At 44.0% G+C, this 15,742-nt stretch overlaps 1 protein-coding gene across 2 annotated transcripts; it reads left to right on the top strand.

The window, feature by feature from the left end:
* The first annotated feature begins 721 nt into the window (after window positions 1-721).
* Window positions 722-15,404, top strand: tmprss2 (transmembrane serine protease 2). Of its 2 annotated transcripts, none has more exons than XM_030438315.1 (14): window positions 722-977; window positions 1,319-1,353; window positions 2,601-2,799; window positions 4,532-4,624; window positions 4,749-4,865; window positions 4,974-5,103; window positions 10,692-10,808; window positions 12,116-12,156; window positions 12,264-12,432; window positions 12,698-12,870; window positions 12,971-13,066; window positions 13,253-13,395; window positions 14,708-14,860; window positions 15,165-15,404. In XM_030438315.1, the coding sequence occupies exons 2-14, from the start codon at window positions 1,339-1,341 to the stop codon at window positions 15,171-15,173; spliced, it is 1,455 nt and encodes a 484-aa protein (XP_030294175.1). In that variant the 5' UTR covers window positions 722-977; window positions 1,319-1,338; the 3' UTR covers window positions 15,174-15,404. The 2 variants fall into 2 exon arrangements, with proteins under 2 accessions (XP_030294175.1, XP_030294174.1); XM_030438314.1 differs by having other exon boundaries at window positions 723-905.
* The last annotated feature ends 338 nt before the right edge of the window (window positions 15,405-15,742 follow it).

The following is a 15,742-nucleotide window of genomic DNA, read 5'->3' as shown; positions in this document are numbered from 1 at the left end:
GTTAAATATTAACAGGGTTTAAAAGTCCTTTAGCTGTCAGTATTTTTTTAAGCCAACTCGCTCATTTGTTTGAACGTTACTGATTGAACACGGCAGGTCCTTCTCTTCAGGAAGACAAACAATAGCATACGTAATCTAAGACCCGAGTCTATTATGCCTTTTCCTTTGACGTAAATCTTTTTTTATCCTATAAAGCTGTGTCTGAATGACAGGTTTTTGGTGTGTGAAACTAACAGAAACCACTTACCACCTGTTGACTCCTCTCATTCCTTCTCTGACTCACATGATTGTAACAGGAGGGGTTAAGAAATGACAAGAAAATGCCTCTTTATTTATGGTACATTTATGCTGATGTGCTTTTTGCACAATGATACAGAAGTGTTGTTTTTGAATGTCTACAATTTGAAGAGGAAGTCTGCAAGGCTTCATGAAGAAAAATTTGATTTTTACTAGATCACACTTAGATCGTACAGATGTTTGCTGCTCAGACATCTGCTTTTGAGGATGGGGCATGCAACGATTGGTTCACAAAGTTACCTCAAACCTAAACAATAAAATAGACGGATCAATGATGCATATTAATCATAGTACACATATGTTTAACTGCTGAATTAAATTCCTACGTTAGGTGTCCCCTATCACAAATCAGCGGGTGGCTGGATCGATGCAGCCCTGGGCTCACTGTTTTCACTTCATTCACCTTATCTGAAATCCTGGCTGGAAACGGAGGGTAATGAGTATCGTCAATAACTCGTGTTTGTCCATGTCAAGTGGCATTTAAAGCAAGTTGCACACAGCCTTGGAAAAGGTGTGGTCATGGCTGTTGATTACATGGAGGGATTGCATGAATGTGAGAAACAGAGAGAAACGGGGAGTGGAAGGACGGACACAACCAGAGCGCTGAGGTAATTTGTGGGAATTTCAAGGTCGGTGGAAATCTAGTGACAAATGTGGATCAATGTTTTTGTAAAGTCAAAGTAAGTCAGCCAACTTAGGTAATGTTTGACCATGTGTTGTACTTTTGAAATGTGGAACAGTCAAATGAGCTTGTGATTTACATATTCTCTGTGTTTGGTTAGAGTGCTTCTCATGTGTATGAAGCAACTGTGCCATTGTAGTTTTTATTTTTCTTCTTGTACATGTTAATAAACAAGTTGCTGAATCATTTTTTTATGTATCTATTTATGAATATTGCTTTAATCAATCCCTCATACAGTGTATCATATACTTAATTTATGAGCAGTACTTTATTTATCTTGATAATGAAAAAAAATCCCTGTATAATCCCTTTCGCTTCTTTGTTGGCCTACCTCCTCAGGCAGTGGAACCGGTTTCAGCATGAATAATAATCAGGTAAGTTCAGTTTCATGGTAAAAGGCAACATTTAGATGTCTGGATCCACACGTACATTTTTCCTATCGTTTAAGAGTTAACTCGCTCACTGCTTACCACATATGCTAATACATGTAGTTAATGCTTTATTTGAGTAAAGCTAGATTACATTAAGATAAGTACATTTACTCAACAACTGTACTTTAGTATAAGTTTAGGGTTGACTTTTCCATTTTTTGTACCTCTTTATACCTTTGCATTTTGGATGAACTACTGTACTTTTAATCAGAATCAGAATCAGAAATACTTGAATAATCCCAGGGGGAAATTATTTAACTTCATATAACTTATATATTTTAATATTTTGTAACTTTTTGTGATTCCAATAATCAATAATAATTTCCATTTGATACTTAAAGTGGGAACAGATGACTTTTTAACTTCCCCGCCTCCTAGAGTTTCCCTGTGGTATTCCTGTTGGTGCACAGCGTTAGCAACATGGCTACCTCTAACAGCCTGGCTAATGAAACTCTGTTGTCAGTTTGGTGAAAAGACAAAGAAGAACCCTTGGTTTTTTTAAAATGAGGTGGCAGGTTTTGTTTCTTACAGTTCTGGTGGAAAGAATGACAGTTTTGAACTGTCTCATGTTCTGTTAATAAGGGGAGACACATATCAGCTGGGTAGCAGACTTTGACACAACACCAGTGTGCTCTCGATCGACTGAATACCTGTCCATCCACTCTTGTCTTACTTCAGTTTACATCACTCTCCCGCTTCACCCTCTTTGCCTCCTCCATCAGTGGGGTTCTTTTTCTTTTGCAGTGTTGAGTTTCCACAGTTAATTCCAGCTGTTCAACCGTTGCCTGCAGACAGTGACTGTGGACAATGATGTCTTTTCCTGTTTTGGATGCGTGATGACAGACGCACTTCCTTTGTGCTGTAATTCCTTTTTTGCGGGAAAAATCCAGCTTGTGGGCAGGTTGAATAACATAGTAATAGCAAGTTTTATTTAGGAACGAATCTACATGCTGATAATGTCATTTTTCTATAGCCATAACACTGTGACATCAGCATTTACTTTAAAATGATAAATTAAAGGAAAGAAACAAAACAAAAAAAACATTGATTGCTTGTTGAGTATCAAAAATAATAATCCTGTAATGCATTTTAAGTACATTTAATATCCAACATTTAAAGACTTTTATACTTTTTACACAAGTATGAGTTTTGGGTACTTTATACAACACTGATTCCTCTCTTTTCTGTAGTTCCAGACAAATGGTCCCATCTATGACAACGCAGGGTTTCAGCATGAGGAAGGAAGACCCCCTCCATACTCCCAAACACAGGGTGTATACCCTTACATCCCACAGGAGACCCCCAGCTATGTTGCTGTCCTTCCCCAAACCATCAACACCCATGGGACCACCACTCCTGAAACACCAAATAACACAGAGCAAAAGAAAGGTACAGTAATATTTGATGAACGTGTTGTCACCACCCTGTTGATAGGTGATACTGTGTGGAATAAAGAGGTGAGTAAACATTGACTTCCAGTCAGTCACAAGGAAATATACAGTCACATGAACGGAAACATCTGGTTTCACAAAATCATTTAAAAATGTATTTTGAAATTAAGTCTTACTTGACTATGCAATTTTGGAAATAAATAAAATATTCTTCCTCTTACAAATGAAACGTATTCATAAGGAGTAAAACACACCCTTGGTCAGATTAAATACAGTCCGAAGTTTTGTTGCAGCAGTCTTATTTGGCTGAACATGACTCACAGTTAATTTAAGCAAATGTTAGAAAACATTTCACAGATTTTGCTGTGTGCTTACACAAGAGTGCATTTCCTCAATGAACCCATAAAGCTGTGCTACTGTTACTGTGCTACTCTTTTACAATTTACTTTGTTAACTCAAGAAGTAATTTGCCTGAAATGGAGAATATTTATTTTAAGTACATGTACATTTTCCATCTAATTGTAATTCTTTAATGTAAAGTACCACTTTAATTGGTCATATTGAGTGATTGTGTATAAATGTATGAACTTAGTCCGATTAACTTAAATCACATTAATGCAGACTTATTCATAAACCTTGCGTTCAATTATTACATATAAAGTTAAAGGGAACTTCTACTTCAACTTAATGTATTTTTCAAGGGTTTATTATTCAGTTTTCTACATAATAGTATTGCATTTCAAATGAGTTATGTCTCCTGTAATAAATCACACATCTAATTTATAAACACTGACTTAACATTTAACTTTGCATTAAATGTGACCTTCTAAATTGAAGTTATGTTATATAATTAGACAGATATTTACATGGAGTAAAAATACTTAAGTCAATGTTTTAGGTAAATTATTTGTTGACTGTTGGTACTGTTAATCCAATTCTTCAGAAAAGGTTGCACAGTCTTGCTTTAAACTGCGTATACACTGCTCACTGGCACTTTACCACAGAGATTCAAATGTCAGCATAAACGGTCGGAAAACAAGTAAATCATTTGAGAGAAAACTACTTTTAAGCCTCCGCTTCATTCCCCATTATGGCCATGTTTCGAGCACATTATGACTTTATTGGTGACCTAATACACAGCGCCTAGAATGGGATTGTATGGAGATGACTGGGGTAAGGATGGCAGTCGTACCTTATGGTTCACTGTTTTACAGTGGATCTTCCCCTGGGATAAAGTCAAGTACATTATTTTGACACATGTGTCAAGTGTTTGATTTGTTGAATTGGTAAAGCTAATTTGATCCTAAAAACATATGATATGGTGTGCCTTATCGTAATTTGTAAGTAGAACATTTGTTTTCAAAATGAACTTTCACATTAGAGTTTATGTTTATGACAGACATGGAATAGTAAAAGGTTTAAATTAACTGTAAATTTGTGGTGAGACAAATGTAAAAGACCATTAAGATTTGAATTCTTGATAAACATAATACTAGTTCTCTGCTGTGTTTTATCTCAACAGTGTGTTTAGTTTTTTGTAATGTCTGCAATAGAATATCAAACTGAACATGCAAATATCTGCCAAGCCTGATATTTGCCTGTATGATACTATGTAAATCTTGAACAGCAAGCAATATGCATTTTAGTTTTACATAACCTTATTTACCAAGGCCATGCATATAGATGTAATCCAGCAATATGAATGACTTTATTATTGTGTTGCCTTGCAGGAAAAAAGAAATGTCCCTGGAGTTACATACTGTGTGGGTCCCTGTTTGTGCTTGCTATACTGGCAGTTATCGGCCTCTTGCTCTGGTACTTCTGTAAGTGAGGTTGAGAATCTTCGTAGCATCATAAAATTATTTTTGTCATTACATCAATTTAGTTTGCTGATCCTGTGTGCTCTCGTATGTGTGCTGTATACCGCATGTATGTGTGTGTTTGCAGTATACTACCAGTGTTTACTGGGGAAGTCATGCAGGATGGGTGGGAAGTGTCTCAGCCCCTCCCAGTGGTGTGACGGTGTTGAGGACTGTTCTCACGGAGAGGATGAAGCTCAGTGCAGTAAGACATACACACCTACACCCAGTCTTCCAAACATGTGAATGTGCCTTGTACATCACATCATGAGCAGCATGGTGGCTTGGTAGCAATGTTTTCTCCGTTCCACAGTTCGCCTCCATGGGACAAACTACATCCTGGAAGCCTACTCAAATGACAGCCAGAGATGGATGCCGGTGTGTGCTGAGAACTGGGACAACAACTATGGGAGAGCTGTGTGTGAGCAAATGGGATACAGCAGGTACTGATTGTATTCTTCACTACCATTCACTGCACAATGTTGGTGTTGTTCCTGGAACATCATAAGAAATGTGGCTGAGCACCATCATTGCAACTGTCCAACCATGTTTGGTTATGTCATAGATTTGCACCTCAGAGAAAAAGATTGGATACACTCATGGGAGAAATCAGTCTACATAACATTGTGGAAGGATCTATTTTAACCCAAACCATGTTTGCCTAACCCTAACCAAGTGTTTTGTTGCCTAAACCTAACCAGGTATATTTGTTGCCTAAACAAACAGCCAAACAGCAGCAGAAACCTGAAGTCGAACAGCTGGCTCCAGATGCAGATTTTCTCACTCTGTGGTAAATTGAAATGATGTTCAAGAAACAACATCAACGCGGAGGCATCGAATAGGCTATTGTTCACCCCCCATTTCTGTGTTTTCTAACTGCTGTATAAAAGTTGAAACATACAGGATGATCAATGGGTTTCTGAAAGCTGGAGCTTATGTTTTTACTGATACCTTCAAGTACACAGTGTATTCCCTGTAATGTTATTATTATGTTTATTATTATTATGTTATAATTATGTTCAGAGCGTCAAAGCCTCTAAAACTGCATGTAGACTTTGATATGTTGCTTAAACTTATTGAAAAGCTGCGATAAGTTGAAGATTAGCGGGAACATTAAGTAAACCTGGTAGTCCCACAACTCATGTAGTTTTAGGGGATACTTAATAGATAAATTGATTGAACTGCAAAACTAATTAATAATAATGAAAAAAAACATCCATCCATCCATCCATTTTCATCCGCTTATCCGGGGCCGGGTCGCGGGGGCAGCTGCCTGAGCAGGGACACCCAGACTTCCCTCTCCCCGGATACCGCCTCCAGCTCTTCCGGGAGGACCCCAAGGCGTTCCCAGGCCAGCTGGGCGACATAGTCACACCAGCGTGTCCTGGGTCTTCCTCGGGGTCTCCTCCCGGAGGGACATGCCAGGAACACCTCCCGAGGGAGGCGTCCCGGGGGCATCCGAAACAGATGCCCGAGCCACCTCAGCTGGCTCCTCTCGATGTGGAGGAGCAGCGGCTCTACTCTGAGCTCCTCCCGGGTGACAGAGCTCTTCACCCTATCTCTAAGGGAGCGCCCTGCCACCCTGCGGAGGAAACTCATTTCGGCCGCTTGTATCCGGGATCTTATTCTTTCGGTCATGACCCAAAGTTCATGGCCATAGGTGAGGGTCGGAACGTAGATTGACTGGTAAATCGAGAGCTTCGCCTTTCGGCTCAGCTCTCTCTTCACCACGACGGACCGATACAAAGACCGCATTACTGCGGCCGCTGCACCGATCCGTCTGTCAATCTCACGCTCCATCCTTCCCTCACTCGTGAACAAGACCCCAAGATACTTAAACTCCTCCACTTGAGGCAGGAACTCTCCTCCCACCTGGAGGGAGCAGGCCACCTTTTTCCGGTCGAGAACCATGGCCTCGGATTTGGAGGTGCTGATTCTCATCCCAGCCGCTTTGCACTCGGCTGCAAACCGCCCCAGGACATGCTGGAGGTCCCGGCTCGAAGGAGCCAACAAGACCACATCATCCGCGAAAAGCAGAGATGAGATCCATTGGCTCCCGAACCAGATCCCCTCCGGCCCGTGGCTGCGCCTAGAAATTCTGTCCATAAAAGTAATGAACAGAACCGGTGACAAAGGGCAGCCCTGCCGGAGTCCAACATGTACTGGGAACAGGTCTGACTTACTGCCGGCAATGCGAACCAAGCTCCTGCTCCGGCAGTACAGTACGGCCCTTAACAGAGGGCCCCCGACCCCGTACTCCCGGAGCACCCCCCACAGTATGCCACGAGGGACACGGTCGAATGCCTTCTCCAAGTCCACAAAACACATGTGGACTGGTTGGGCAAACTCCCATGAACCCTCGAGCACCCTGCGGAGGGTATAGAGCTGGTCCAGTGTTCCACGGCCAGGACGAAAACCGCATTGTTCCTCCTGGATCCGAGGTTCGACTATCGGCCGAATTCTCCTCTCCAGTACCCTGGAATAGACTTTCCCGGGGAGGCTGAGGAGTGTGATCCCCCGATAGTTGGAACACACCCTCCGGTCCCCCTTTTTAAATAGGGGGACCACCACCCCGGTCTGCCAGTCCAGAGGCACTGTCCCCGACTGCCACGCGATGCTGCAGAGACGTGTCAGCCAAGACAGCCCCACAACATCCAGAGACTTGAGGTACTCAGGGCGGATCTCATCCACCCCCGGTGCTTTGCCACTGAGGAGCTTACGTACTACCTCTGTGACTTCGGCTTGGGTGATGGATGGGTCAACCTCTGAGTCCCCAGCCTCTGCTTCCTCTATGGAAGGCGTGTCAGCGGGATTGAGGAGATCCTCGAAGTATTCCTTCCACCGCCCGACGATGTCCCCAGTTGAGGTCAACAGCTCCCCACCTCCACTGTAAACAGTGTTGGTGGAGGACTGCTTCCCCCTCCTGAGGCGCCGGATGGTTTGCCAGAATTTCTTCGAGGCCGACCGGTAGTCCTCCTCCATGGCCTCCCCGAACTCTTCCCAGACCCGAGTTTTTGCTTCCGAGACTGCCCGTGCTGCCGCACGCTTGGCCTGCCGGTACCCGTCAGCTGCCTCAGGAGTCCCCCGGGCCAGCCAGGCCCGGTAGGACTCCTTCTTCAGCTTGACAGCAACCCTTACTTCCGGGGTCCACCACCGGGTTCGGGGATTGCCGCCGCGACAGGCACCGGAGACCTTACGGCCACAGCTCCGGACAGCCGCGTCAACAATGGAGGTGGAGAACATGGTCCATTCGGACTCAATGTCCCCAGCCTCCCTCGGGATCTGGTCAAAGCTCTCCCGGAGGTGGGAGTTAAAGATCTCCCTGGCAGAGGGTTCTGCCAGACGTTCCCAGCAGACCCTCACGATACGTTTGGGTCTGCCAGGTCTGTCCAGCTTCCTCCCCCGCCAGCGGATCCAACTCACCACCAGGTGGTGATCAGTTGACAGCTCAGCCCCTCTCTTCACCCGAGTGTCCAAGACATACGGCCGGAGGTCAGATGACACGACCACAAAGTCGATCATTGATCTCCGGCCTAGGGTGTCCTGGTGCCACGTGCACATATGGACACCCTTATGCTTGAACATGGTGTTCGTTATGGACAAACTGTGACTAGCACAGAAGTCCAGTAACAAAACACCACTCGGGTTCAGATCGGGGAGGCCGTTCCTCCCAATCACACCCCTCCAGGTAACACTGTCATCGCCCACGTGGGCGTTGAAGTCCCCCAGGAGAACGACGGAGTCCCCGGTTGGAGCACTCTCCAGTACCCCTCCCAGGGACTCCAAGAAGGCCGGGTACTCTGCACCGCTGTTCGGCCCATAAGCCGAGACAACGGTGAGAGTCCTATCCCCGACCCGAAGGCGCAGGGAAACGACCCTCTCGTTCACCGGGGAGAACTCCAACACATGGCGGCTGAGCTGGGGGGCTATAAGCAAGCCCACACCAGCTCGCCGCCTCTCGCCGCGGGCAACTCCAGAGTAGAAGAGAGTCCAGCCTCTCTCAAGGAGTTGGGTTCCAGAGCCCAGGCTGTGCGTGGAGGTGAGCCCGACTATTTCTAGCCGGTACCGCTCAACCTCCCGCACCAGCTCAGGCTCTTTCCCCCCCAGTGAGGTGACATTCCATGTCCCCATGGCTAGAGTCACCATCCGGGGATTGGGCCGCCGGGGCCCCCGCCCACGACCGCCACCCATATCCCTCTGCACCGGCCCCTTCTGAACCCTCCCGCGAGTGGTGAGCCCACGGGAGGGCGAAAAAAAACATTTTCACATAATGCAGATTTACATACAGATTTGTGAGCTGTAATCAGGGAGGACATTGAATGGTGGACAGCAATTTAATCAGCAGACTAAATCCCGACATATCCATGCAAAACATGGATATGCTTTTACAATTATCTGTTCCTTAAAGCCCCTGTACGGAGTTTTTAACTGGATATGCAAAAGTCTCTGGTTTCTGCTGATGTGTCTCTGTTACCTACAACAGCAAATGGGCCCATCAGCGTGAAGATACGCTATTTCTAAGTAGTCTAATTCTATACCTCTGAAAGGCATTGGTCGGGTCGGACCACTGACGAAACGATTTAAGGCAGTCAGACCGGAACTGACGATATTCAGGATACGGCATAGCTGTTTTGTTGCTACGCTAGCCAGTGCTAACCGAGCTAAAACTTTTGTCATGGCTGATACTGAGACAAAGAAAAGAAAAAGAATTCGAACCGAAGACCAACGAAAGGCCAAGAGGGAATCCGATCGAGCTAGGGCTAAACATGGATAAACATTGGCGATTCCTTCCAGAGATGGAGAGAGTTGCGGGGCTTGAAGGGAGGGTCGGATCCGGAATTCGCCCAATTCCTCCTATACAGGTTCGTAAATTTTATTTAATTTATAAAATGTATTGCGGGACGTAGTTTACAGCAATACATGAATTTATGTTGTTACAACAAAGCTGGCTAACGTTACCACTAGATTAGCTCTAGATACTACACTCGTGAAAACGACAACAAACGTCTTAGATCACGCATCCATTTCAGCTGTGTATATGCTTCAGCCCAGCCGACCTGCAACGATGCATCGGTAATATCCTCTGTCATTATAAATGATTCAGTTTCTTACTTAGAACAAAACAACCATCACAATCACTGTGACTTTGCTGTAACGCAAGCTCTGTAGCACCGTGGGTAATATATATAGCTGGGAAATTGCAGCGCAACAGCAGCATTACTTTGATTCACCGGCCGCATATTATATTAAGTAGAAATACAAATAGACACATTACCTCGTCCATATGCACGCTGCAGATAGCTGCTAAAAAAAAAAAAAAAAGTTTTCAAAGCAAGTCCCGTCGTCTTTCCGACGTTTCCAAAACAAATCTACACGCGCCGGCCAGACAAACGTCTTCACGACAGTGGGCGCTAGAGCTCATGGGAAATGCGGTCTTCATTCCGGCAAAACACTACTGCTTTCGTCCAGCGGGGCCGCCAAAATCAACACTAAATGAAAAGTCTGTACAGGGGCTTTAAGGTTCAGTTTTTAATTTTATGTTATGACAATGATGTGCTTATTTTCTGGTCACAATTATAATAATTAATACTTTTTAGAATTTATTTCACCTTTTCTTAATGTTTCGGCTTAAAGTACCTGATTTTGTCCCCACACACAGCTGATGTCCCAACATTTGTCCAAAATATCTGCTTTTTGTTGCCACAAATACGGCTGGGAATTATCCCAAGGTCTTCTTAAAAAATATCCAGTGGTTTGGCACTTGCAAATATTGAGACTGTGGTAACTGGCATGGCAGCCTTGCCGCTTACATGTAGCTTATATAGATGTAATACAATGTGATATAACACTCTTTGTAGAAATGTCGATATGCTACATATGACACACGCATTTTAATGTTTCCTTGTTTTGCAGGAACGTTAACTGACAACATTTGCTGGCTGATATCCAATCCTTTTTTAGAGATTCAGTCCCGTTGGTGTACGGTATATTGCAGTGACCTCTCTGTTTTGCATGTCTGTCAATCCAACAGGCAGGATTACGTGTCCTATAGTGAAGCCAATGCAGGTTCTATTGCCTCGAAAGGATACATGAAGTTAAAGGATGGAAGCAACCATGGATCAAGCATACAGTCACAGCTCACTTACAGGTAGGGCAGCCCACCCACTGTATCACTGGATTAACACTTAGATTAAAGGTCCCATAAAGAGAGATTTACATAGGCCAGCCTCCTCTGTGCGATGATAGGAGATATCCGAGAGCGGGGCGTCCATCCCCAAGGTGAAGTTTAGTGTGTCCAGCAGTAAGATAGCAGTGTTTCGCAATGTTGTCGCTCAGAGTTAGACACGCCAATTGCTCTATTGTTGGTTGTAAAAATCAACATCAGTGCCTATATTCTGTCCCAGCTACAGAAGAGACAGTGGTTGCGTTTCATTTTTAACGACAATGTGCCGGATACGGTTTGTGTAAGTTTGTGTGTGCTAACCCATTCACATCGGACTGCTTCAGTAATGAGGGTCAGTACAAAGCTGGCTTTGCCTCGACACTGACCCTTGTAAAAGGATCAGTCCCACCCATACCGGACCCAGCAACTGCACCCGAGCCACAACTAAGTGTCGCCACGTTTTGATAGTATTTACAGTTGCCTACGAGTATGATGAAGTCCGCTGGAAATTGGCTAACTAATTAGCACCACTTCGGTCCGCTATGCAATGACATTTGAAGCAAGTTTAATGTTAATAATATTACGATGAAGCTTGGTTGTCACAGTAAAAAGTCTGGAAACATGTGCAGACTGGAGACAGATACGATGCAAACAGTGTCCAAGAGTTTGGAGACTGTGCTGGCGACAAACACAGCTTTCGCTAGCTGTTAGCCATTAGCTACATGGTAGTAACTGTAACAACACATACAAACAAACTAACATTATTCGGACACACTAACCATTCTGAAACCTACTGCTGCAGCCGCAGAGTCTGTATTTCTTCAGGAGCCTCTCCTTCTGGGTCCGATTCTGGGTCAAACTGGTTCGGTTGAATGACAGCACGGCGAACCATAGCGATACATCCACCATAACATTAGCACATGCTACCGCTAGCATAAGCGGCATCTTACCCTGAGAGGGGCGTGTAGCAGGCAAGGCAGGCATTGACAGATGGAGCTCATTAACATTTAAAGGTGCAGGCACAGAAACAGCCTGCTCTCAGGAGAGCTCAGTAGAGCTCACTTCAGCGACTTTTAGACAGCTAAAATTCAGGACCATGGATGGGTTTGGGGCAATGCATTTCATTTACAGTGTTGTTGGACCTCTGATAGCTGTGTGAAATTGATGAAAAACAGTACAATATGGGACCTTTAACACAGTACAGCAGTGATTGCATTCCGCACAGAGCTGAGTCAATCTCATTTCTCACTTACCCCCCGAATGCCTTATTTCCTCATCCTTTTCTTTTACAGCCCAGTCTGCTCAGCCAGAGCGGTCAAACTTCATTGTATTGGTAAGCTACCGGTTTGGACACATCTACACCACTGAAAATATGTATGATTTTAAGAGATATGTGCAGTGCCGTCCTGAAAATGAGATTCTCTTTTCTTCCATCCTCAGAGTGTGGAGAAAGTTCGGCAGCCCCCAGCACTCGTATCGTTGGTGGTACAGCGGCAGTGAATGGGGCCTGGCCGTGGCAGGTCAGTCTCCAAATTCAAGGTCAACACATTTGTGGAGGCTCCATTATCAGCCGTCAGTGGATCCTATCTGCTGCACACTGCTTCCAAACGTGAGTACTTAGTCGTTAAACCATTAAAGGATAAGTTCACAGAAAATTGAGAATTCAATCATTATCTACTCACCACACTGCTGATGGGAAGTCAGGTAGAGTTTTGTAGTCCACAAAACTTCACGCACACAGCATTCTCCTGAACAACTGAAGCAGCTGGATACTTGTTTTACATGTTGAATTTTCATTTTAGACCCTTGTAGACCATTTTTTCATTTGCTTTTGATAGACATTCCCTGTGTTTCACTGTTTCATCTCCTGGCAGGTACTCTGACCCGACAATGTGGACGGTATACTCTGGCAATGTGCGCTTGTCGGCATTTAGCTTTGTCTCCGGCACAAGCGTTAACAAAATCATAAGTCATAAAGGATATGACACATATACTAATGACAACGACATTGCTCTTCTAAAGCTCGATACACCTTTGACATACACAGGTAAGTACTTACCAGTAACATTTATATTTCATTAATTGCATGATCATATGCTGTAAGTGTCACTTCTACACTGAGAGTAACATACATCTTTATGTCTCAGGAACAGTGAAGCCTGTGTGTCTTGCCAACTTTGGAGTGGATTTCTCTGCTGGACAACAAGCCTGGATTACAGGATGGGGAGCCTTGCATGTATCTGGTGAGTGTCTAAAATATCTACCATGCTTACTGAGCACGTACCTCTCATTCCTCTCTGTAGATTATTTGTTGAAATGTTTCGGGGGTCACCTGCTTTTTAAAGGTTTAAAGTACAAGTTAGGGGACTCTGCTTTTTAATGCTTCACTGAGCTAGCTGTGGACGTACAACCATTAATTTTTCTCTCAGGACCATCCCCTGACAGGCTCAACCAGGCCCAAGTGACCATCTACAGCAGAGAGACGTGCAACAGCCCTCAGGTGTTAAACGGAGCCATCACAGAGACCATGATCTGTGCAGGCAAGCTGCAGGGAGGAGTCGACTCATGTCAGGTTAGTCTTTTCTCTCTGTCATCATGCTCACACACACACACACACACACACACACACAGTTGTACACCAGGGAAAGAAACATCGTCATCCCTGTAGACTATCATAACCGACCACAAAGCTATTATGGATATTGGGACCACCCTGCCTGTGCTAGGGAGGTAAAGGCTACTGGGGAAGGGACCATCCCGCTAATGTCATTTTGGTGTTATCTGGTTCTACTCCCCTATTCGAACCTTGACCCCTGACCCACCGATTAGCTTTTTCCCAATTAAACACATGGTTCTTGTCCCCAGTTGGACATACCAACCTGGGTGAGGGTTATTTAGTCTGGAATTTGTCCCAGAAAGAAGCCTATGTCAGAAACACACACTCTAAGGCTGCCCCTGATTGCCTGGACTTCCCCTCTCTTGTGGACCTTGCCAGCATGTTGTTGGGATGTGTGCATGGCGATATGCTGAGGGCTATCCAAACCCACAATTCATCCAGATCCAGTCCACAATGGGCCTCAAGCGGGCTTTCTGCAGACTTACAGAGAGTCCACCTGGAATGCAGACAATAGACGCATTATGAGATCTGGATACAGCCTCAGAGGTAGAGCCCCATTCATTCCTGTGAAGCATGACGCCAAAAAAAGTTTTACTTCTTGGACATATGCATTGTGGGCCCCAAAAAACGTGACTTTCAGACCAAACGGATTTGATTATCATGGTGAAACGAGTCTCTTTGTGGGAGTTGTGATGCTCACAAACATGTAGCCACCATTGTATTGCATCTTATTTCACAGTGTAAGCTTATGGGAAAAGTAGTTTTGGGCCTCTGTGCATCCCATAATGTTGTAATTACACAGATTGGCCACTTTGTAAATTGTCTCAAAGCCTTGCGGTTGTCCTTGAGGCTTGATGGAGACTTCATCAGACCTCACTGATGTTATTTCCCAGAATTCATTGCAATAGAGATATGACATGACACATGAGATTTTCCAAATGCTGGGAAAAAAACCCCAAAAAAAACAAAAAAAACCTGTATGAATGTGTCAAACAATGACTTTATTAAAACATTCCTTGAAACATGTAGGCAAGAAATAATTAACCACATCATGAACAGACATAAGTAAGTCTGTAAGTTTAGGCTATAGAAGTAAAAAAAAAAAAAAGCAGCTTGCAGGCTCATGTCCTCGTGGAAATGATGTGATGACAGCGATCATGTCACAGTATGTACAGTATTCGGCTAAAGTCCTCGAGGGGCTCCGTCAGCATGTCCATACGGTGGACATTTGGATTCAGCCTCACCTTATTTCTCCTGTGTGTTGCAGGGTGACAGTGGAGGGCCTCTGGTGGTCAAACAAGGGAATGTATGGTGGCTGGCAGGGGACACTAGCTGGGGGTTTGGATGTGCTTCGATAAACAAGCCTGGAGTCTACGGCAATGTAGCCTACTTTATCAACTGGGTGTATGAGCAAATGCAGGTACAGTAACTACAACGTAGACATCTTTTTGTTTGTATTATGCACAAATGTGATAAGATTTTTACAAAGACATCGCTCTTCTCTTCTCTCTTCTCAACTTTTTGACTTTTTTATCGGACAAATGCACATTTAATATTGCAGCAAGCAACGGATAGAGAATAAAGAGTTCTAAAATCTTAGAAAACTAAATTAAATAGTTTAGGTGACCCTATCTGAATGTTGTGGGTTAGGCATGAGTGACATGTAATGATTCCAGCTGCAGATTTTAATTATGTTTTTTTTTTTTTTTTGTTCATCTTCACAGAATGAGTGACAGTGTTCTGGGTGAACCTGAAGACAATCCTCCTCCTTTCATTAATCAGCAGTACTTACTCAAACACACTCACTTTTGCACTTGATGGTTGATCCGGAAGGTTTTCTGAAGAAACAAAACCAAAAGATGAAGATATTTTTTTATACACTACCTATTAGTACAGATTAAATGTTTATATTTAAACAAAATCAAGTTATTTATTTGTTTTAATAAAAACAAATTTTGCACAGAGTTTCAATTCATCATTTTGCTCTGCTCAGGTCTGACTCCTACCGCAGACTTAGCACTACTGCGACACATATGCAAATCTCTTTTTGCAAGAAGGTGAAATCCCACTTTAGTTCATGCGTCCACTAGGCTTGCCGTGGTAATCAGTGTTACGGGAGTTACACGACTGCATACCTACATCAATTACATTACTTGCCCACTGGCCCCGTCATCCTATTATAATTTTTTGATCAATAGGCCTACGTGCTTGGATGACAGACGCTTCAATTGCACCTATTTCTTATGCATTATCTGAACTTGGACCTAATGCTGATACCTGATAACATTAATGAGGGAATAGG

The sequence above is a fragment of the Sparus aurata genome, chromosome 13, assembly GCF_900880675.1.
Source record: "Sparus aurata chromosome 13, fSpaAur1.1, whole genome shotgun sequence".
Lineage (NCBI taxonomy): Eukaryota > Metazoa > Chordata > Actinopteri > Spariformes > Sparidae > Sparus > Sparus aurata.
This window is presented reverse-complemented; position numbering and strand designations above follow the sequence as displayed.